General features: G+C 46.1%; 1 protein-coding gene across 12 annotated transcripts in view; it reads left to right on the top strand.

The window, feature by feature from the left end:
- The window catches only part of PASD1 (PAS domain containing repressor 1), a 109,972-nt gene that overhangs the window by 82,953 nt on the left and 4,659 nt on the right, over nucleotides 1–22,360 (top strand). For 8 of the 12 annotated variants that reach the window (XM_085570895.1, XM_085570891.1, XM_085570890.1 and 5 more), the window contains 18 exons: nucleotides 592–746; nucleotides 1,469–1,560; nucleotides 3,357–3,446; nucleotides 4,522–4,642; nucleotides 5,727–5,840; nucleotides 6,482–6,600; nucleotides 7,335–7,417; nucleotides 10,914–11,020; nucleotides 12,402–12,549; nucleotides 14,509–14,590; nucleotides 15,971–16,091; nucleotides 16,824–16,933; nucleotides 17,391–17,477; nucleotides 18,404–18,562; nucleotides 19,059–19,262; nucleotides 20,070–20,275; nucleotides 20,860–20,952; nucleotides 21,410–21,617. In XM_085570895.1, the coding sequence (XP_085427021.1) occupies nucleotides 592–746; nucleotides 1,469–1,560; nucleotides 3,357–3,446; nucleotides 4,522–4,642; nucleotides 5,727–5,840; nucleotides 6,482–6,600; nucleotides 7,335–7,417; nucleotides 10,914–11,020; nucleotides 12,402–12,549; nucleotides 14,509–14,590; nucleotides 15,971–16,091; nucleotides 16,824–16,933; nucleotides 17,391–17,477; nucleotides 18,404–18,562; nucleotides 19,059–19,262; nucleotides 20,070–20,275; nucleotides 20,860–20,952; nucleotides 21,410–21,617 (2,299 nt within the window). Of the gene's footprint in view, nucleotides 1–591; nucleotides 747–1,468; nucleotides 1,561–3,356; nucleotides 3,447–4,521; nucleotides 4,643–5,726; nucleotides 5,841–6,481; nucleotides 6,601–7,334; nucleotides 7,418–10,913; nucleotides 11,021–12,401; nucleotides 12,550–14,508; nucleotides 14,591–15,970; nucleotides 16,092–16,823; nucleotides 16,934–17,390; nucleotides 17,478–18,403; nucleotides 18,563–19,058; nucleotides 19,263–20,069; nucleotides 20,276–20,859; nucleotides 20,953–21,409; nucleotides 21,618–22,360 lie in introns of those variants that run through there. The other 4 variants (XM_085570899.1, XM_085570900.1, XM_085570902.1 and 1 more) reach the window with 4 other exon arrangements.

Below are 22,360 nucleotides of genomic sequence, written 5' to 3'. Positions count from 1 at the left end.
TGCAGCCAGACCTGTAACATTCCCAGTTTCATATATCACAGCAGTAGATTTTCAAGACCACAAACAAGATGTTATTCTGCAGTTTAGTTGCCTCTGCACAGTGCTGTCTCCTGATAAGCTCCTTTTGCAAGTGCAAATCAGAGAAATCCTTCACATTTTGACATTTATATCTGTGTGTACTAACTGTAAAACAAAAATCCATAAAACTTAAGTGAGCAAAACATGAATATGCATGAACATACTTTTCTCTTACTGGGGGAATTTCTTCTATAACACCTTCACTATCACTGCTTTTGAAACAGTGGGAATTGTTGCTGAAATGTATGTAAGGATGTGATCTTTCCCAAATGAACCCAAATATGTGTTACCTCCAGGAGTTCCTTGCTGCTGGTGAGTTTAGTTTTGCTACAAGGCTCTAAGTACCAGCAAAATCTTTGTGTGCAAACCCAATTTTAAACAAATAAACATTCTCAGAAGAGTTTACATTCTTGTATTTCAAGTGTTTTGGTGGGGCAAGGTAGATCACCTCACCCTGGTTTGTGCTGTAGGTCCTTTATTCTGCTTAGTGACATTTATGTTTTTGTCACCCAGGGCATCACGCAACAAATCTGAGAAGAAGAGGAGGGACCAGTTCAATGTCCTCATTAAGGAGCTTTGCACGATGCTGCAGGGCCACGGCCACCCTCTCAAGATGGACAAGTCCACAATACTGCAGAGGACCATCGACTTCCTACAGAAGCAGAAAGGTACTGGGGTGGTGGTTCAGAAAGGAGGGTGCTGGCCCTGCATCTGCCCAGCAGCCAGTTTCCATTCAGAAAATACAAACTGTTTTTTCCAAGCATCTCAGCACCCAGAGAGGACACGAGCCTGAGCGAGGGGCAGGAGAAGGGCTGGGGCTGAGTACATTGCTGCCCAGTTAAACACAGACAGATTGGAAAAGATGCAGTGCTCTGTGCTTTCTGCTGTGGATGCATCATTCCCCTCACTGGCCTCCGTATCCCCTGGCCTGCTTTGTGCACTCCCAAAAAGAAAAGCTGAGGAACAGCACCTGCTACAAAACTCAGGGAGAGAGTATTCTATGCCATCTTCCCAGGTCTCTTGGATTAGGAGATAAGCCTGTCCTATTGCCTGGGCACTCACAAGAGCAGCTGTGAAACAGCTCCAGAATTGCAGACACCCTTTGCTCACAAGGATGCTCTACTACTCTAAAATTAACCCATTGATCTTAATTTTTTAAGGTTATCTTCAGGCTACCTAAAATGTCTCCATTTCCCTTTCTTGATTTCTAACACATTTGTATCATGATGGCATGGAAAATGACTGTTGCGTGCAAGAAAGCTTTATGTGAAGCATGATAAAAAGATGATTTCTCTCACAGCCTCTTTAAAGAAATCTAGTGTTACTTGAAAGTGAAAAAAAAATTCAAGTAGCATGAGTCATGTTGCTTTTTTGATATTTTCTCTTTAAGAAATCACAGCACAGACAGAAGCCTGTCAGATTAGACAAGACTGGAAGCCTTCATTTCTTAGCAACGAGGAGTTCACCCAGTTGATGTTAGAGGTAAGAAGAAATTAAATAGATTACTGAGAAATAATCAGTTCAGTGGAGTAGTTCAGGGATATACAGTTCTTTTTCACCTGTAGGTCCCAATGTTAATGATTTCTACTCTGCTGGCACATACACCTGACAGAGACCAATGTTGTACTAAATGCTTTTCAAACAGAGAATTAAAAACAAGATTGCTTCCCCTTAAAAATAAATGGCTTTTCGTTAGGGAATCAAGGTTGATTTGGCCTGGTGAAAGAGGAAAAAGAGAATTTTCTTTTCTCAGAAGAGCCACTAGAGCTGGCAGTTTTAGGAAAAACTTGAAAGGACCTGGAAAAAGCAGAGCAGCTCTGATCCTCCCACATCCCATTAGGCAGGCAGCACTGCCTGTGCTGCCTCTGCAGCTGCTGCCTGTGTGCTGCTGTCTTCTGCTTGAATTGCCTTGAAGTGCATTCAGGAAAACAGCTCTTATACTCCCACCTCTAAAATGCTTTGCTGATCTAGAAACATCCCCCAAACCCACATTTCTCCCCTCAGAAGGATGTGGCTCTGGGTCTGTGCTGCATGCTCCTCTGGCAGGGACATCTCCTGCCCTGCGTGGGCAGCTGCTGCTCTTTGCCCCACCAAAAGAAGGGAGTATGCTGGGCTGAGCTGGGAGGTGCTGCTGTGTCTTAGTTACTCCTTTTCATCAGGATGTCATGACTCACCTCTGTGGAAAAGTCTGTTCGTTCTTTCTGGGAATCTCTCTTGCCAAACGAGCTAGCTTGTTCCAGCTGAATCAAAACAAATTCCCCCCTCAGGTTGGAAGTGGTGGGGGAGAGCAAACCCTCTAATAACTGCTGGCTTGCCAGACTCTGGTAGACCATTGAACAGTTTGCTTAAAATCAGTGGGTTTTTTCCAGAGAGGACTCAGTTTGAGCAAGGGCAGAGTCTGGCAGTGAGGTGGGGGAGATGGTGAATGCTGCATCTTTGACTCCCTGTAGCTAAGCTGCAGAGCTGTGTCTTCAGAAGAGCTGGCTTTGTGCACAGTGCTCACCAGCTATTAAACCTCCCAGATCTCGATGTTAGAGAAAAATAAGGACAGATACTGTATAAATGGTACAAGGAGATATTGTAAAGAATAGGGAGAACACAACATCCAAGGGGAAAGGCACAGACAGTGACTTAAAAGGGACAGAGAGGTTTAACTCTGGGACAGAAACCACTGCAAATGAGAAAGGGGAAACAAAACAAGCCTTAAAATTGTTTTGTCACTAGCCTTGCAAATCAGTGGTTTAAGCAAAATAAATAAGGCTTTAGATCTTTTTCATGTTGTCCATAAACTGCTAAAAATACATCATTGTATAATTTTTCTGTCTCTGCTTATCCATCCATCTATCCATCCACAAAGCTGTATTTGCCACGATGATATCTGACATCTTACGCACCGAGTTTGTTAACTATTGTGTAATTCAGAACACATAATGAAGTGACTGAAGTCAGCAGGATTGTGTGGGTGTTGAAATTCTAAGCATCATTGTTTCACTTCATGTTAAATAAATGCTCACTGTGTGAAAAATACAAGTCAATTTAATAATAATGAGAATGAGAAAATAAGAATATAAAAAGAATGTTGAATTAGACAGCATGTGTAATTTTTATTTTTCCACACTGAATGTAATTTCTTTGACTAATTTCTGCTAGGTTTAAGCTGTTAGAAGCATCACTAAAGAATCAATGAGTCGAAAATATTTTAAGTTTTTCCATTGCATAATACTGGTTTGATTTGTTTTTTCTTTTTTTTTTGTTTTTCTTCTGCCTATTATCATTAGGCACTAGATGGCTTTCTCATTGCTCTTACCACTGATGGGATTATTATTTATGTATCTGACAGTGTTTCATCTCTGCTGGGACACTTACCGGTACGTTCTGCCCATGCACTACACTGAAGGCTCATTCCCCTCTTAGTGTCAATCAGTCAGTGCAGGGCTGGGGATTGGTTTTGTCCAACCAAAGAGGGAACTGACTGTGGGTGGAAGGTCAATTAAGAAACTCTTGTGGCGTTTCTCAAGTTCCTGTGAATAACAGATTCTCTCCCAGGGTCTGTGAGTTAGCTTAAAAAAACCCAGCTATGCAAAATCAGTGTGCTCATAGCTCATCACTTGGCTGTCCATCTAAAGGTCTGGAGGTGTCTGACCCACCAGGTTAATGGAAAATCTTATGATTGTGAAATAAATGCTGGAGCTCTTCTTAGATAATGTAAATATTATTTCAGAACTGTATCTATGCTCTTTGAATGACATTGGGGTTTTCTACTTTGGGACCATAGTATTTAGTGACAAATGTGTGGCCTCAGAGTTTTCTAGGAGAACTTCCAGAAACTAGTTAGTTGTCAGATGCAGAAATTTCAGCTTGGGCCCTCAAAAACATTTTTCTCTGTATCTGGTGCCAAGCATGAAGCACCAAGGATGCCCTATATGAGGGAAAACTCAGGCATGCAGTTACCTGAATGTCATGTGTGCAAAGAACAAATCTGTGCTGACATTTTGGCAGAACCCCTTTAGTCAGGATGTGTGGGTTGATGAGCACTGAATCACCTGAAGGTCAAGCTGATTTTGCCAGATGTTCAGCCTTGAAGATAAATGGAAGATGTAGGGAGGAACTCCCCTTCTTCTGTGTCATGCTTTCAAAGAAAAATGTTTCACTTCTCATCATGTTATATTGCTGGGGTACCAGGGTTTCTTCTCCAGCCTGTATCTGTCTGAACTGAAGGACAACATCTGTGACTCAATCAACTTTTTGCAAATAGATAGTAATCCTGGGGTAAAACAGTCTAAGGGTTACGTTCTGCCCCAGATCCATCTGCAGATTGACTGGGCTTCCTTGTCTTAGGCATCCACACAAGACTGGCAGTGTCTGTGCTCTGCTGAGGGGGAAAAGGCATGTGGTTGTGTCAGGCTGTACTGCTGAACATGACAAAGCATTCTTTTGTATCAGTCAGATTTGGTGGACCAAAATATATTGAACTTTCTGCCTGAGGGGGAGCAGAGCGAGGTGTACAAGCTCCTTTCTCCACACGTGCTCATGACAGATCCTGTTGCAGCTGATTTTCTAAATGGTAAGCTCTTCTCTTGTCTGTCGGTCAGAGAAGTTTGCCAGAGGTAAGTCTGCTCAGAGATCTCCAGCTGGCTCTTGCCTGCCACTTCTGTTTTGCTGCATTTGTGGGTTTTAGTGCATCACATCTCTAATGTTCCTACGTGCTCTCAGTACTTGCTCTTTGGCTAGGACAGTCTTTGTTTTGCCATTTGCTTTGCCCCTTAGATAGTAGATGCTTTTTCCCAGATGGGATACTAGACTTAACCCTGAGAAAGGAGTGAGGGCTCAAGGGAAAAAAATTTGGAGAAATCCCAAACAGTTTTAGCAGAACCATTATTCCTTAGGAAGCTTGCATGTCTCAGGACACAAGAAAAGCCCTAATGTAACTTAAGGAACAGCCTTCCTATCTGAACAATCCATCTGGATCTGTACTGCTGGCTGCTGTCCCATGTCCCTTCCCCACAGAAATTGTCCTCAGGACCAGAGCAGGCAGCAGCATCTTCCCAACACCTGTGTTTCATGAAGCCTGTGCTGAGCCTGCACCCTTTTCCCAGTGGTTTGGCAAAGCCACTGAGCAATTCTGGGAGCTGAGCAGCCTGGTGATGCCCTGAGCAGCCTGGTGATGCTCTGCCTGGGGGTGGTTTCCCTCAGGTTGTGGTCTAATCCATAGAGTTCAGACTTGGGGCAGAAAACTGGATTAGAGCTTGGCACAGTGCCCTCCACTGTTAATGGAAGGGCTCAGGGTGAGTTCAGTGCCCTTTGGTCTGACTGAGCAGTGCCAGAGCAGAGTTCTGCAATACCATGTAACTGCTCTGTATGAAATCCTGCATCCAGCAGGGGAAATCCTGCTGACCCAGTACAGCCAGGGCTTCACACTCAGCTTACTGGAGTGACTGCAAACACAGGAAAAAAGGGTGAGAATACGTTTCCTCAAGAAGAAACATGATAATTGCTCCTAGTAGTTATATATTTACTTCTGGGTATCAGATGCTTCCCAGCAGGGTGTGCTCAGGTACCACTTGGTAGATAAATTAAATATGTGAGAGAGCTAAAGTGCAGACTTCCAATAACATTGTCTGTGTCTCCCTCTCTTTCTCTCATTTCAGCAGAAAAACAAATAGAGTTTTGTTGCCATTTAGCAAGAGGCAGCTTAGATCCAAATGAACCTCTGATGTATGAATATGTGAAATTTGTAGTGGATTTTAAATATTTTACTCATGGTAAGTTACTGTTCCAGCCTACCTTTGTCTCTCCACCTCTCTCCTTTAAATTGCCTTGATCTGTAGTATCTTAAAGGCTCTGTTTCTGCTGAAAATGCCCCATAATTGTCAGGGATGGAATAAGCTGTGCATACATGGTATATATTTTTCATACAAAAGTGGTGGGGAATCTGTTGATCAGTCTTCTGCACGTTGTGCCTAAAGCTGATGCTAGACTGAAAATGCCTCTGTTTGACCCACTGCCAATTGTAAAGCAGCCTACTTATTCAAATAGCCGGAAATACACGGTATTCTGTTTCACTTGTGGCAGTGAAGTGACACTTTACAGAGATTAAGTACTTGGAGGTGCCTGTAAAATCCTGAATCTTGCAAATGTTGGCCTGGAGAAAGGCTGACGAGGAGGCTGCAGCTGCACACTGTGAGCTGCTCCAAGCTGTCTTGCAAAGCTCCCCTGCAAGCCATGGGTAGGTGGTTACAGCAGCTTGGAGCCTAAAGGGTCGTGCTTTCAATAACATCAGTGTGGCAGCACCCTGTGGGCAGGAGGAGTTTGTTGCTTGGGTTTCTTCAGTCACTGTACCTGCCTTAACAGGAGAAGAAACCTCTCCTTCCTCTTCTTAAATCAATTGTCTGGTTGTTTGCAGTGCCTACACCCTCCTGTAATGGCTTTGAGTCAGCTATTGCACGGGCTTTCAGGGCGGCCACGGAGGAGCAGATCTGCCTGGTGGCGACTGTTCGGCTGGTCACACCACAGTTCCTGAAGGTGAGCCCGGGCTGGCAGCAGGGACAGCAGCCCAGGGAGAGGAGAGGAGAGAGCACGTGGCTGTGGCTGGCAGTGGCAGATGGCATAAGTCTGTATTTTGGAAAGATAAGGTACAAAGCTGGAGCTGCTTTTGAGAAGAGGTGGTTTTGTGATGGGGTGTCTTGGAGGGGGCAGCCTGGGAAGCTCCAGGACAAGGTGACCAGCTTACACCACCTGGGAATTTGCAGCCTTCAGAGATGTGCATCCACCACTCCTTTGTGTAAGGAAGTCATCTGCATCTTCAAACACTGAAAATTTGTGTCCTGGCCTCTTCCTGCTGGGCTGTAAATGTCCCATGGCACTGGTGCAGGGATAGCAGCCCTTGGTGCTGCTTGCTCAAGGGGGCATTAGCCAGCTCAGGTAGAGGCTGGACTTGGAGCTGTCATCCATATTCAAATACCAGTATTTGCAAAAAGCTGGGGAATTTTGCCTGGAGAGTGCAAGACGAGACTCTTTGACTATTTATCTTAGCTCTGAAATTCAGCTCAAGGTAAACTATTCAGCCATTTTTCATCAGTTCATGCATCTGTAAATCAAGTCTTACACATTCCTTAGAGAAAAATAAGCCAAGTGCTTTAAAAGCACTGTGTTTTGCTATGGTTTATTATAGCAAAAAGATGCATGCTAGGTTTTGATAGCAGGCACTTTTGTCATTTCATAGAATTAAATGTCTGAATGTATCCGCTATTTTGCAGGAGCTTTGCAACGTTGAAGAGCCATGTGAAGAATTTACATCAAGGCATAGTTTAGAATGGAAGTTTTTATTCTTGGACCACAGGTAAGATATTTGGGTTTAGTCCCTGAAGAATAAATAAACTGTAGTTTAAAAATAGAAAGCTTTGTGTACCTATTGCCTGAGATCCCAAATGGAATAGTTCTAATTACATGCAATTTAGTGAGTAGCAATACTCTGAACTTAGCTCTTAGGCATCCTTAAACGCTTCACTATTTTCCATATTTTAGGCAAGTAAGAAACATGGAAAATGTCTAGAAGAATATTTATCTCTTAGCCAAGATAATAAGTCATTGAAAGTGAGCAGTGTGGGTCCTAATAAGTTTCCCATATTGGTTTAGCTCCTTTGTTCTTCAACTGCAGCTTCCAGGAATCCTAAATCTTTTGCTGTGTCAACAAACTTTTGACTTTTCACCTTGAGAAATGATTGTATTGTCAAAAACTAATCTACAATTTAATAATAAAATCCACTGGTTTTTATTTTGTTTTTAGAAATTCTATGTGGTGGGCTTGGTGAATGAAACAGACTGGAACCAGTTTATTAAGCTGCTTAATTCAGGATTAATTTTCTTCAAAAGAAGCTGGAGGGGTTTTATTCACTCTCTTACTTCTCTGTATTTGGCATATGTGCATAAGCAAAATCCTGCCTTCTTCATTATCCCTCCCCTTGTGAGCTGTGCAAAGGTAGTCTTTACTGAAACAGAAGACTAGTAGATAAGGCTCTAAGGAAAAAATATATTGACGAGGAAAAAAAATATAAAAACCATCTCCACATTTAGAGCAAGAAAAAGAGAGAGCAAATACAAATGAGTAATAACTTTCATTTATATAGAACACAAGATGTGTGCCTCACATCATGCCTTGAAGCAAGGAGGAACTGGCCCTGTGACAGCCCTACAGTTGATTATTTGTAGTTTAGGACAGTCAGATAATTATTAATTGAGATGAGATCTTGCTGGAGTGGCTTTGTTAGACTTTAATTGGCCTGCCTGATAATGCACCTTTTTAGAATCAGCTGATTAATGTTAAGATTTGTAAAAGAGCCCTAAGCCCCTCACGTCACTGATGAAGTGAGCTGCTTTTCCACAGGGCTGTGTCCCAGCAGCTCCTGTGAAAAAGGTGAGGAGGAGCTACTTTGAAACGTGTCAAAGAGTCTTTTGATGAAGCTGGGTGATGACTCAGAGGGGAATCTCTGTGCTGGGTGCTTGCAGACGCTCCAGTCCCACTGATATCCCAGAGAGGAAGGCATTGCTACTGAGAGAAAATAAAGATAATGCTGAGGCAGAGTTTGTGACAGCTCCAGATGCAAGCAGTGAGCTCAGACCCAAGAAAGAGCAGGAGATCGTGGGAGTTGTCTCATTTAATCACAGCTCTCTCCAGTATAATCTGCAGGGCACTGGGAAATGTTGCTCTTTCTTGCTGATTTGCATCACCGCAGGCTGCCTGACACTGAGGGACAGAGGGTACCCAGCAGAAACTGGAATCAGGACCTTTGCTGTCATGATCACAATTCAAATCAAAGTAAAGACAGATGCAATAAAAACATTCCATAGATCTGGATAAACATGAGAAAAATAGGAAAAATCTGAATTCTGGGTATATATGTACATATGTGTAGAGGAAGAGAAACCCATTGGCTTAGAAAATTATCTGTTTCTCTTCTTCACTGTGGTACTGTTCTTATTTTCCCTTCATTAATTAAAAGACTGCACCCAAAAGGCTCTCTAAAGACTGTGCATTCCCATTTGCACAGCAAGTTGCAGATCTCAAGGCTAGAACTTAAGCTAACAAGACACTTAAATTGCTCCACAAGGCATCTCCTGTTAAATGACAGATGAGGAGCATTTTGTGGTTGCTTTCTCTTATGAAGAACTCTGGTGATATTCAGGAAAGCATAATACTTTCCTGATCAGCTTAAATGTTTATCTGATGTGCATCTGAAAGACACTATTGTCTTGAATATGAGTATGGCATTAAAAATAGGAGAAACAGTGATGCATTCTGCCAAAGACACAGCAAGGACACTTTAATAAATACACATATTATCATCACTAACAGAAATCTGGGTCACATGAGGAAAAGGAACAGAGTGCTATGAAAAGTTACTTAAATAAATGAAGCTGTATTGTGACAGAGACCCCTGTGTGCTCAGCACATTCTGTTCCAAGGGATTTGCTGTCAAGTGGAGGCCTGGCTCTCCCAGCTGACCCCTTGTGCTGGGACTCAGGAGCTCCTGCTCACACCTTGCCCCTCCTGGGGCTGCTGTTTAGCAGATTGTCCTTCTCCCCCATTTCTTGGTGCCCGACTGCCCACAGCTGTGGGGAGGAGGGAGGTTATAGACCTGCCTGGGCTCTCTGTGGCTGAATAACCTATGGCCACTGTGTCTCTCAAAAGGAAAAATGTGGAGCTGGGTGGCTCAGCCAAGAGAGAATTTCACACAGTAATAATCAAGAAACTCATGATTGATACATCCAAACCACTGAAAGAACTTTTTCCTCATAGTCTTGGCCACTTTATGGCCTTCTTCCTTAAGAGCACTCAACTGAGCAGGAGAGGCAGGTTTGATGGGCACCATTGCCTTCAGCCTGCCCCGTTTTGAGTTACTTAAATTTTGCCCTATTCCTGAGGAGCACACTGAACTTCAGGTGGACACGATCAGCACATCCTGCAGCCACGTTAGCTCAGGTCCTGCCTCGCTGAGTGCTTGGGGCAGGAGTGTACCTGAGCACTGGGGGATGGAGAGTGACGTGCTGATACAGGGAGCAGAGACAAAACCAGTGGTTTTCTCCCCACGTTTCAGTGTTGTTTCATAATCATAAGCTATCAGGCTCTGGTGAAGGCTGTGTTAGGATACCTGCTTTAAAAATATTTCATGTTTTGCCTAGAAAAAGGATAATCTAGACTTGATAGCAGAACAGTGAGGTAAGTTATTGCAACATGCCTATCTAAACACTTCAATTCCTTCTCTACCAACCAAAGCAAAATCAGCCTTAAATCAGCCCCATGCCTATTGCTGTCTCTACTACTAGCACGGAAGGTTTTGTTGCTACAGTTTCCCAAGATTTTCCAGGGGAGCAATTACTTTTTCCCAAGCTGGTCCTGACACACACTGCAGCTTCCCACTTACTCTCTCTTCTACAGTTACTACCCAGATGACACTTACATCCAGCCTCCTGGATAATTGTACTCTGGCTCCAAGTTGTTATGTGCAGGATCAGCCATAGCATTTCTCATGCTGTGTCTCACAAGCATCCTTAATGAATTGAGTCACTCACATATGTACATGCCTTTCTCTACACCCACATAATGAATAGGCTGTGAAACAGTAAACACACACCTTTTCATTTTCTCAATTTTTACCTCTCCCTTGCTGTCGGTTTTTTGTTTGCGTATGAGAATGCATCACTGCATATAAGAAAATCCACCCCAGATTTCCCTGCCAAGTGAACGAGGGTGTTTGTTGCTGGTATCACAGCTTATCTGCCAGGATGTCAAAGTGTCAGGTTTTGTGCTCACTCCCTCCCCTTTGCTTCCTTTCTAGGGCTCCACCTATTATAGGGTATTTACCCTTTGAGGTTCTGGGAACATCAGGGTATGATTACTACCACGCAGATGACCTGGAGCTTCTTGCTAGGTGCCATGAACACTGTAAGTTGCACTGCCTCTGCAATGTGTCTGTCTCTGATCTCTTTTGTCACTTGTGCAAAACCTTTTGCTGTCATTACAAAAGATTTCATCGGGAACATGAGGGAACTCTCCCTTTCCATGGCAGACTGTCAGAGCTGACACTTACCTGGGAGGTTGGAATCTTGAGAATTCCCTCAGATCAGGAACTCTTTGTGCAAGTTTCCTAAATTGGCAGATACCTTGTTTGAGCACAGGTTGTTTCAGAGTGAAATGAGATTAAAAGATTGGGAGTCAGAATTATCCCCCCTCTACCCTGTGAGTTTTGTTGATTTGTCACAGTTCATGGGGTCTTGCCATTCCCCTGGGCTCTGGAGTTAGCCAGGAGGCTCAGCTCACCAAAACATCTTTTGAGAGCATCATTTGGATCATCTGCCTGTACAATTAGGTGTTGTGAACCTCACTTACTCATTACTAAAATGCTTCTGGAGATTCAGAATTACTTTACATACAAAAGTACTGAACACAGTTTCCTTGTGGATGAAGATGGTTCATGCTTGGTCAACCTGAAAGGAAAACAACAAAGCAGAAGAGTCAAGTTCAGGCTAATGTGTGAACATGGTTTAAACAAACCCATTTCACTGGACAGTAGGCAAGATGTCTGCCCAAAGAGTCAACATGACAAACAGAAACCCAGCAAGCCACACTAACCCAAGTGGTTTTTTACTCACCTGCACACCTCTATTTTGTTAAAATATCAGGACTGACTTCCTTTTTTGTCATTTTACTTTGTAAAAAATTTTGTATTTTACTTTGCATTAACTGCAGGTACTTTAGGTGAGCATGTTTCATTTTGTACTCCCAGCAGTCTGGAACAATTAGTGTGGTTATTTAACATAGTTCCCCCCACTATTTTCCAGCACCTGGAATTTTTCTGGACATAGCCTGATAATACATACCAGGTTGGAGTAGGCCAGGTCTTAAAAGAAACCCCTCAATTAAAACTCCACTATCTTGTTGCTTTATGCCATTTTTAGGATTCTTACTTCACATCTTAAGTCTTTGAAATGCATTTTCATGTACTTATGAAAGGCAAATAATTTATTTAATTAGTGTTGTTTATGCTTATTTCAGGGAGCCTATAAGTTATAAGAATGTAGCTAGTTATATCAGTTATAAGAGAAATCTCAAACTAGCAAAGGGCACTCCTGAAAGTCAGCAGGAATGACCCCAAACAAAAGCTGAGTACATGGTTATGTATCATCTGTCTTGTTTCTAAAGCTCAAGAACCATTTTAGCACTGCCCCAGTCTGGGAGAGGGGTGTGGGACTGAATGGTGATTAGATCACCTTTGCACCATAAAATGCCTGTTTGCTATAAATTGCTTTCTCGTTTTGTTCAACAGTGATGCAGTTTGGAAAAGGCAAATCCTGTTACTATCGGTTCCTGACCAAAGGGCAGCAGTGGATATGGCTGCAGACACACTACTACATCACCTACCACCAGTGGAACTCCAAGCCTGAGTTCATCGTTTGCACTCACCTGGTAGTTAGGTAGGAGCAAGCACCAAACTCTCCACAGGGTGTCACGTCTCAGTGTACAGCCATTGCTTTTTCTAGTTCTGTTTCGTGTTAACCAAATAAGCAAAAGTCTGGAAGCCAGCTTTGCCCAAATCCATCAGTGTGTTGCATTCCCCTTTTGTCCCTAGTGATGACATGGCCACAGGAAGAATTAAAGCTGTTGGGAATCAGACATCTTTCTGGGCATGAATGAGATCACATAACTCCTACAAAACCTTTTGATCAGAGCTTTAAATATTTATGACTTGAAGTTAGCTGCTGGCTTGCTGGCTTTATTCCTCACCCAAATCCAGCCCTGGATCCCCCCCTAGTGGGAAGCTGCTTGTGCTGAGTTTCAGCCCGTGCTGGAGGTTAGTGCATGTGTAGGATGCTCTGTGAATGCAGAGGGGAATCTACTGGATTAGCACAGCTGTCTCAAAAAAGACAATGTGAAGAGCAAGAATATATTTTCTGAAGGGCTTGGAAAAATAGTGACACACTGGTTTGCTCTATTAACTTGAGTATACATATTGTTCACTGTATTTTTGTACTGTCAAGAATCAATTTTTTTCTGTCAAACACCTGGAAGAGCAAACACTAGTAAATATGAAATATATGGGTCTGTTGGAGTGAGCCAGAGGAGGGCCATGAAGGTGTTCAGAGGGCTGGAGCACCTCTCCTGTGAAGACAGGAAGAGAGAGCTGGAGTTGTTCAGCCTGGAGAAGAAAAGGTTCCAGAGAGACCTTAAAGCTTCTTCCAGTGCCTAAGGGAGCTCCAGGAGAGCTAGAGAAGGAGTTATGGAGTTGTAGAACAAGGGGGAATGGCTACAAACTGTCAGAGATAGGTTTAGATTAGATCTTAGGTAGAAATCCTTCCTTGTGAGAATGGTGAGGCACTGCAAGCCCAGAGAAGCTGTGGCTGCCCCATCCCTGGAAATATTCAAGGCCAGGTTGGCTGGGGCCCTGAGCAACCTGGTCTAGTGGAAGGTGTTCTGCCCACAGTAGAGGGCTTGGAAACAGATAATTTTTAAGGTCCCTTTCAACACAAATTCTATTGATTCTATGATCTGTGGTATAAACTATATATGAAGTGTTAACATAAGCAAATATTACACAGAGAGATTACTTCTCAGTTGTCTTACTTCTGCCATCCTTCAGGGAATTCAGCTTCATTTTAAGGGCTGAATTTATTGTACATGCCCTTGTTTCTTCTTTCTGCTTCCAGTGCCTCTTAAACCTAACAGTGTAGTCCTAAAGAGATTTGAAGTTCAGTTCTGTCTCAGATAGTTAAGACTTAAAATATGTTACTGAAGCACAAAAGTTAAAATGTTCTTTCAGGCAAATTCATTGCCACAATGACATAAGTGAGGTCGGTTCAGCAACTTCTCTTGCTTCCCACTAAGGTTGCAGCTCATTAATATTTCATCACCCTAAAGTCTGACACTTCTCAGTGCCTACAATGCATGAGCACTCAGAGAGTCTTTGAAACATCCTCTCTAATTTATCCCAGTAGTGAATCATGTGGCATTTGTTACTGTAAATATTTCATTATTTCAGAGGGAAAAAGTAAGGGAAGAAAATACACAATTCCAGAAGCAACTTGTAGGGGTTTTTGCAGTTCCTACATTGTACCTGTGTAGCTGCCTGTTTGTATTTGGAGCCTCCACTGAAGTGCAGGATGTTAGCTCTGATGCATGCACAGCTCTGTGCACCCTCAGAAGGAGGGACCTGACCTCATCCTGCCCAAGGAATTGTCATAGGGATCTGAACTACCATGCAAAAATGGGATGCTTGTTCATCATCACCAGGTTATAAAATGAATGTACACTTGTTGTGGCAGCTTACCTGCACAGAAGCTGTAAAATAATTTTTTGTTGATTTTTGTTTTGTTTTGGTGGGGTTTTTTTGTTTGTTTTGTTTTGTTGTTTTGTTTTGGTTTTGGGGTTTTTTTTAGTTATGCAGAAGTTCGGGCTGAGAGAAGGCGAGATCTTGGCCTCGAAGAGTCATCAATTGAACTGGCATCCTCTTCTCTAAAGGTACCTTGTTCCTTCATATTTGAATGAGGAGATGTTTAAACCAGCCTGAGTAATAGCTTACCAATCTAAAGAAAATATCTGTTCTTCTCCCTTTTCTTTGCTCCCATTTCATTCCAAGCCTTGAGCTGGGTTATGACTCAGGCAGACCCTAAGAAGCTTTCTGGTGCATGGCTCCAAATTGTCCTTGTTGGTTTAGGACAGGCTGGATGAGCTTTGAACTGCCTGATCTAGTGGAAGATGTCCCTCTCCATGACAGGGGGATTGAAGCTAGATGATCTGTAAACCAAACATTCTCTGATTCCACAATAGCTGTGAATTCAGGAGTTGCATTGCTCTGTTCTGGTCCCTGTAATCTATCTGAGACCATGATACAAATGACAGGTTAAACCACCTCAGCTCAGAGGCAGAGAAGTAGAGCTGGAAACCAGATTGCTGTGCTTGTCACCCTTAGTAAGGCACAGAGGATCCAAGAGTAGGGCAGTACCACAGGGTATCTGTTTTTCTTGTGCCAGCTCATCACTGATACTCAGATGAAGATGGGAAGGCAAGGGAAAACACCAAAATTTCAGCTTAGTTGCTGGATCACACCAAGTGTAGGATTGTGACCTATAACTTCCACAAGCAATAATTTCCATGGCTTGAGTCAGTCTGGCATCACCACACACCAGCCCAAGTAACAGGGTCATTTTCACTACTTTTGAGTTTCTCCTCTTGGTAGTTTACAGATAAGACCATCAATCAAAGTAATTCCAAGTGGGTTGGAGTGTAATTGTTATTCCGTCAGCCTCATTGCTGTTCAGACATTATTTTATGGGAGCTCAGGCTGCCCAGTCCTGCCCAGAGCAGGCTGCTGGAGCCGCTGCTGCCCAGGAGCAGCGAGTGGGGCTGCAGCTCCCAGCACTGCCCAGTCCCTGTCCCCGTCAGGAGACGTTTGCTGTAGGTCCTCTTGGGGCTCCAGCTGATGTGCCCATGCCACTGCTCCCTGTCCCTTCCCAGCCATCTCTCTCCATCTCTTCGATGGATAAAAGGATTCCCCAGGTAGCGCCCCCGGCCACCTTCATTCATTCCCCTGTCACCGCCCCCCGGGCACCGCAGCAGCGGCACCCCTGCGGAGGTCGGGCAGGAAGAGGCTGGCAGCAGCCGGTCTCCTGGTGCCCCCGCGGGCAGGGGAGAAGGGGGCCGGCCCAGCAGAGTGCACGGGCAGCATCCCCGGGCCGGAGCGACCCTCCGCTGTGCTCGCAGTGCCCGGGGGTGCCGGGGGCCGGCCGGGCGGCGCGGTCCGAGCCCAGCCCGCTGGGTTTGTGTGCAGACGGGCTCGGGGAGCCCTTCCCGGGCCGTTCCCTCCGCTGTCGGTCTCACCGCCTGTGCTTGCTCCCGCAGAGCCACAGCAGCTACCTGGAGGTGGGGCCGTGCGGCGGCCGGGACGCCAGCCGGGAGGGAGTGTCGCTGTCCTCGCACAGCTCCCGGCGCTCCTCGCACACCACGCTGTCCGACTCCACCTGTACGTGCTGCGGCGGAGCGGCTCCGCGGCGCCGGGCTCCGGCCGGCGGTCACCGGGGTGGGAGGGCAGTGCTCGGCGCTGGCAGCGACACGCCGTGTCGTGACAAGTGACAGAGCAGCAGCAGACCGCGGCCACCTGCCGCCTCCTCTCTTGTGAGAGCCGATTTCGCGGCTTGTCACCAGCTGAGGGTCATGGCTGTTCGCTGTGGTTCTGGGGACAAGAGGTGGCTCGCTAGCTCGATTGAACCAAGCTCGCTGATTAAAGTTTTATGTTGGGATAATATAATTTTATTATGGGGTCTCTCATGTGAAATCCCTGCAGAAGGAGCACAGAAGGATGCCTGCCTTGGCTGGCAGCTTCATCCCAGTTCCCATCAGTGCCCTCCTTCCCCTGCGGGAGGCAGCAAGATGATTGAAGTGCCCTGTGTGACCATGAGTAGGAAACTCAGGGGACTTTTCTTGAGATACTTGGCGTGGGGAGAACGATCTCATCTGGATACAGCCATGGAGGGCCGGCTGAATATGGGGGTTAGCATCAGGAGGGAGCCCAGCAAGTGAGGTGGGAGCCAGGGGGATCATAGAGGGGCAGAGAGCCAAACTGCCCGTAGAGGGGCAGGTTGAAGACCCACTTTGGCATGTGTGGGTCACTGCCTGGCTGCACACGTGGATTTCAGGCTCAGCCAGGGTGCCCCGGCAGGGGTTTGCTGTGTGACAGAGAATGTCTCTTTCGCAGCCACGTCGTCCCTGCGGCGCACAGACACCAGCACTCCCACCCGGCCGGCGGTGCCGGCGGCGCCGGGGGACAAGGCAGCCCTGCGGCTGGCAGCGGCCGGCAGCGCGCAGGTCAGTGCTCCGCAGCAGGAGCCTTTTCAGCCTGTAGTGAAATGAGCTAGACAAGCACTGACCTCACCCTCAGAGACGCTGGATCCCACACTCTGGGGGTGCTGGGAGTGCCACTGGCTGGCAGAGCCAGAGGAGAGACACTAGAGGCTTCTCTGCTGCCTTCTTTCAGAATTCAGTTTGCTCCTCCAGGCTGGATGCCTTTTCACACCACCAACCGTCTTTTCTTGGGGTTTGTACACGTGAGATGGCCTTTATCCAAAATGGATGCTGACACCACGGACTTGAAATTCTCAGGGGCATGCAGGAACCTAAATTCTCCCTTCAGACTCATCCTCAGTTTTCCAATCCCAGTTGTCCAGTTCCCTGCACTTGTTCATCCCTGGTATGAGCTGTTAAACCACCAGCTCTGCACTAGAGGTGCTATGGACCTACAGTAAGGCAGAGTTTTCATTTCTAGGCTATAGCCACTCCTCAAGCCCGTGGTGAGCACCCCTCTCAGCACCCCGTGGCTCAGCTGGCAGTGCCCTCCCAGCACCCTGTGGTGGTATGTGGTTTATTTTTGTTAAGTGCACTGGTGTGTCCTGTCAGCAGAGCAGCCTTGGTGACTTTGGTTCACTGCCCTCACATCTTGCTGGCTCATCCCAGAATGGGGACAAGGCTTCTCTGCCCTTTCTGTTGCTGAGATTTACCTGCAACAGCCTTACTGCAACCACTTATTTCAGCAAGCAGAGAGAGCAGGTGGAGCACTCAAAGAAATAACACAGGAGAAGGTTTACACTTGTAAAAAGTGTCATGGGCTGCTGAAGGCTTCTCCCTGAATCTCTAGCAGCTACCTACAGGCCAATACAATGCTGAAGAGTTTAGCAGAGGAAGGGGATGTCATGCAAGGCTTGAGTTAGGCCAGGAAAAGATAAGAAAACAAAAACCCCAAGAAAAATGAGTTGTAAACCATAATGACAAGGTCTGTCTGTCTGTCCTTACAGGGCTTTAATGTCAGTGCAGTAAATGTTCAGACTATAAAACAGAGATTGAAAATGGCCAGTGTAGGTGTGAAGGAAGGATCCCCAGGTGGGATTGCAGCCTAACTTGGGCCTGGCATCTGCCAGATATCATTAGCAGCACAACTGAAAGCCCAGCCAGGAGGTGTGGCATGGGTTTGGATACAGTCTGCCACAAAACACAAGTGGGCCCAAACAGCAGGGTGTTATCCTGAGGGGACAGGAGAGTCCTGTGTATAGACACTTCATCTATGCAGAATTTATAGAGACCAACACCTGGAGGGAGGCACTGCGTGTAAGCCAGATGTGCTGCTGCTCTGGAACTACAGTGGCACTTTTGCTAAATATGCAATTGTGATTTTGTCAGCATCATATTTTTTATGGCAAAAGCTGAAAAGCAGTCATTTTTCTGAATGCAGCATTGCTATGGATGCGAGTGGCAGGACTGGTCCTTTTTCTCTATTCTCTGCAGCCCTTGTACCATTTCCCCACCCAGCTGGGGATGATGCACCAGCTGAAAGAGCAGCTGGAGGAGAGGACTCGCATCCTGCAAGCTGACATCAAAACACAGCAAGAGGAGCTCCATGTCATCAAGGAGCAGCTCCAGCTCGTGCAGGACTCCAACCTGCAGGTACCTGCTGACCCTGGTGCTCCCAAACTCACCAGCCATTTGCTTTTCCTTTGAGCACACAGAGCAGTAACAAAATTGTCTGTGGCGAAATCATTCGGGAATGAACTTTTGACAAATTGGTGACTTGGTTTCAGATGTGGGAGTGGTGTTTCCCGAGAGATGAGTGATGTCAATATCTGGCTGAGTATTGAATCAGTAATTTCCATGATTAAAAAAAGCAATCCCAAATTAATCCAAAGTCTCTCATGCACAAAAAGCTTGGTGGTTCCATGTCTGGTTAGTGCTGCTGGATCCCTCCTGCCACTCCTGCTAAACTCAGCAGGCACAATGGAGCTGGAACGTTCCTGGCTCTGAATAAATATTTGACACAAGCTAACATTTGATTTTCTGTTGCTCATGGTTCATTTTGCCCCTGGATTTCGAGATGCTGCTGCTGCTGCGGTGTTATTTCTGCCGGGCAGTACAGCCACAACTCCTGTGCCTCTCTCACCTCAAGATGCTGATGCAGCAGCCGATCCCCGTCATCTTTAACTCCGTGCAGCAGCCCAGCCCCCGGAGGCCGCCGCCGCAGGGGACGCCCAGGCAGAGCACGGCCAAGAAGTCACAGCAGCCAGCCCTGACGGGGACAAAGCACTACTGCAGCACCCACCTGCTGTCACCGCACCCATTCCTCAGGGACCCCTGTGGCACAGCCCCCCAGGTCACTGGCTGCTTCATTGTCTTCATCATCCCCTTTTCCAGCTTCTAAACACTTGTCTGACCTGTCACTCCTCCCCGTGGTGCCCTGCATCCCCTCTGTGTTGGTTTTACTGCATCGCTGGCATTGAGGAATTTGTGTCAGGAGTCAGTTGTGAACAATGTCACCCAACTGTAAAAATAAACAGGTAGCCAAAAAGCATTTACACCCCAGAGACTGCTGGAGCCCTCCTGGTGACTGGGGAGGATGTGAATGGGAGGTCTGGGCTCTCATCAACACAGTGCTTGTTGTTCATGGCCAGTGAGAGTTGTGGTTTCATAACACAGGAGTAGGTATAATTTTAAAAGATTACTTTTGCTCTGCCTGAGAAATCTTGGAAGGCAGCTTTGAAAAAAACAATTTTGTCTTCACTAGACATAAATCCACTATTAGGATGGGAAATACTTGAATTATTCAAAAACAAAAAAGCCAAAACTGCTGGTTTAAAGGACCAATGAGATGCTTTCCTTGGAGACTTCAGATTTGCACTTCCCCTGTTAAGCTATTCTCTTCCTCCTCAAGCCTTTTGTGTCCTTACTCTTGTACTCTAATTTCTCAAAACACTGTCTGGGGATGCCAATACCTGCCCTGCAGGGCCAATAAATGCTAATGGGTTGGTGGTTTTCAATAGATTCACTGTTCCTACTGCTGTGTTCAGGGACAATACCCTTTTGTTCCTTATCCTTTTCCCATCTGCCCACTGTAATGGTTGTTTTATCCTTCCATTAGGGAGCTTTAAAACTTATGTGGGTACCTGTGTTTTTATTCCAGGTACAGCAGCAGAAGCAGCAGCACCCAGTGAGAGGAAGCCAAGGCCAGCAAACGTGTGTGCCAGGGCAGGCCAGCATCTCCGTGCCCTTCTACAACAACCCCATGGTGTTCCCCCAAGCACACCCCGTCGCCGTGGCCGCACAGGGGCCGACTGACAGCAGTGAGAGGCAGCCTCCAGCTGACTACAGCCAGGACAGGAGCCTCAGGTACCCACAGCCCTGCTGGGACCGTCCTGGGGCACTGAAGGAAACAGCAGTACTTGGGCAGCAAGGAGGGCAGGCGTGGCTGGGCTCAGGCGATGGGCTGGGGATGCTACAGCCAGCGTGGGGATGTTCCCTCTGCAGGGTGAGCCCAGTGTGCAGGTAGGCAGGCAGGGTGCTCTGCACACCCTGCTGTGTCATCAGGGGCCTTAAATCCTCTTCTCAATGTATTTCCATAAATGAATCTAACCCTACCCTCTGTCAGTGTAAAGTCAGTCCCCCTTGTCCTGTTGCTCCATGCCCTTGTCAAAAGTCCCTCTCCTGCTCTCTTTTAGCTCCTTTAGATACTAGAAGGTGCTGTAAGATGTCCCTGGAGCTTTCTCTTCTCCAGTCTCCACAATCCCAATCTTTTCAGCATGTATTCACAGGAGAGATGTGAGGTGATAGGAAGCATCCTATTTCATTAGCTTGTTGTCAAGGTAGTGGTTTGCTTTCATGGAGGATTTTCAAGGAGCTGTTTCTAGAGATTGACAGGACTTGGACCTCGGACCTCTCCCTTCCCTGACCATCCTGTTTTCCTTCCACCACAGGATGCTGTTGGATCAGTCCATCCAAGCCATGATGCCTGCAGCCAACAGCAGTTGCCAGCCCGTGCAGAGCAGTGCCAGCAGGCAGCAAGGAAAGTGAGTCTCTTATTTTCCTGCAGTGTCTTAGCAGGGCACTTTATGGCACTGAAAAATACATGAAAAAATTTGTACCTGGTCTCACAAACACAAATCATCTCAGTCTGAAGTAAAGTCTAGTCAGTTAGGAGAAAAATGAGAATATTTTTTAATTACAAAGTACTTTATGATAAATTAAGTGCATTTTAAAAAATCAAACATTTTCTGGCTTTTGCCAAGCATAAAATGCTTGACCAAGACACAGAGAAAATGTACAACCTTTAAACCCTTAATTTTCAGTAGTTCCAGTCCATGCTTTGTGGGCAGAGGGGAATCGGGGGTCTCCTGTCAGCAAGGTCTGCATGGTTTGACCAGCCCTGCTCCAGGCTGGTTCCTGCAGCAGCTGAGCTCCCCAGTGCCCATTCTGAGGGTGGCTCTGGGCGTGTGTTCTCATGCCTGGTTTTCCTCCTTGTGGCAGGTTTGTTGCAGAGCAGCAGTCCCTGCCTCCCCCAGCACAGGGGCAGCCGGTCACCTGCAGCGCCGCCCGCCCTCCAGCCCCGCCGCCCATCTTCTCCCCATCGCTGATGATCCCTCACTCCAGCTTTGCTCCCCACCAGGCCAGCACTCAGCTTCACCTGCACCAGTGGCCACAGCAGCAGGTTCAGCAGCACCGCCTCTACCTTCAGGTACTGGAGCAGAAGCAGGGCTCTGAGGAGGCACAGGGATGGCTTTGGGATGGGTTGGGGGTTTTTTGAACAAATGGGGCTTGTCTGACTGATCAAACCTGGTCACAGCCTTTGCACATCCTCCATTCCCATTGTATCTCCATGTAGCCAGGTGCTCAGCCTTTCCAGGCTGACTCTGCACCTGCTCAAGACCATATTTTCAAATACCCAGTTTTTCAAACACAGCTTTTCATCCAGAGGAGCTCTGGTGGGAAGCTTGCTGTAGTAATGAAAAATGATAAGAAAGTCTTTGGAAAACATGCCTCCTGCTGTTACATTTCACCAGAGCAAAGTTTTTATCAGCTGCCATCACAGCTTTCTTTTAATAAAGGGGTATTTCACAACACACATCTCTGGACAAGGTAATTTTGGTTTTTCAACATAGAATTTACATCAGTACATGCTGAACTAGTGACACCACCAAAGAAAGGGGTTGTTGAAAGTAATAATTCATCAGTAACACACTCTCCAAGCCTTCCCTGGATGGCAGAGGTTGTTACAGTCCTCCAGGCAAAGACAGTAGAAAAGAAAGCAAGAGGAGTAGGTTCAGTTGAAAACAGCCACACAGCAGGACTGGATTTAAAGTGAGAAATGAATTGCTGTTGTCAGCAAATGTGAGCAGGAGCTGTCCCTGCTTGGGGTATGTGTCCTCATGAGCTGCATTGCTGTCCTGAGATCCAGCAGTGTGGACAGCAAAATAATGA

The sequence above is a fragment of the Lonchura striata genome, chromosome 4A, assembly GCF_050655825.1.
Source record: "Lonchura striata isolate lonStrDom1 chromosome 4A, ASM5065582v1, whole genome shotgun sequence".
Taxonomy (NCBI): Eukaryota; Metazoa; Chordata; class Aves; order Passeriformes; family Estrildidae; genus Lonchura; species Lonchura striata.
The sequence above is the reverse complement of the archived record's forward strand: the minus strand, read 5'-3'. Positions and strand labels throughout refer to the sequence as shown.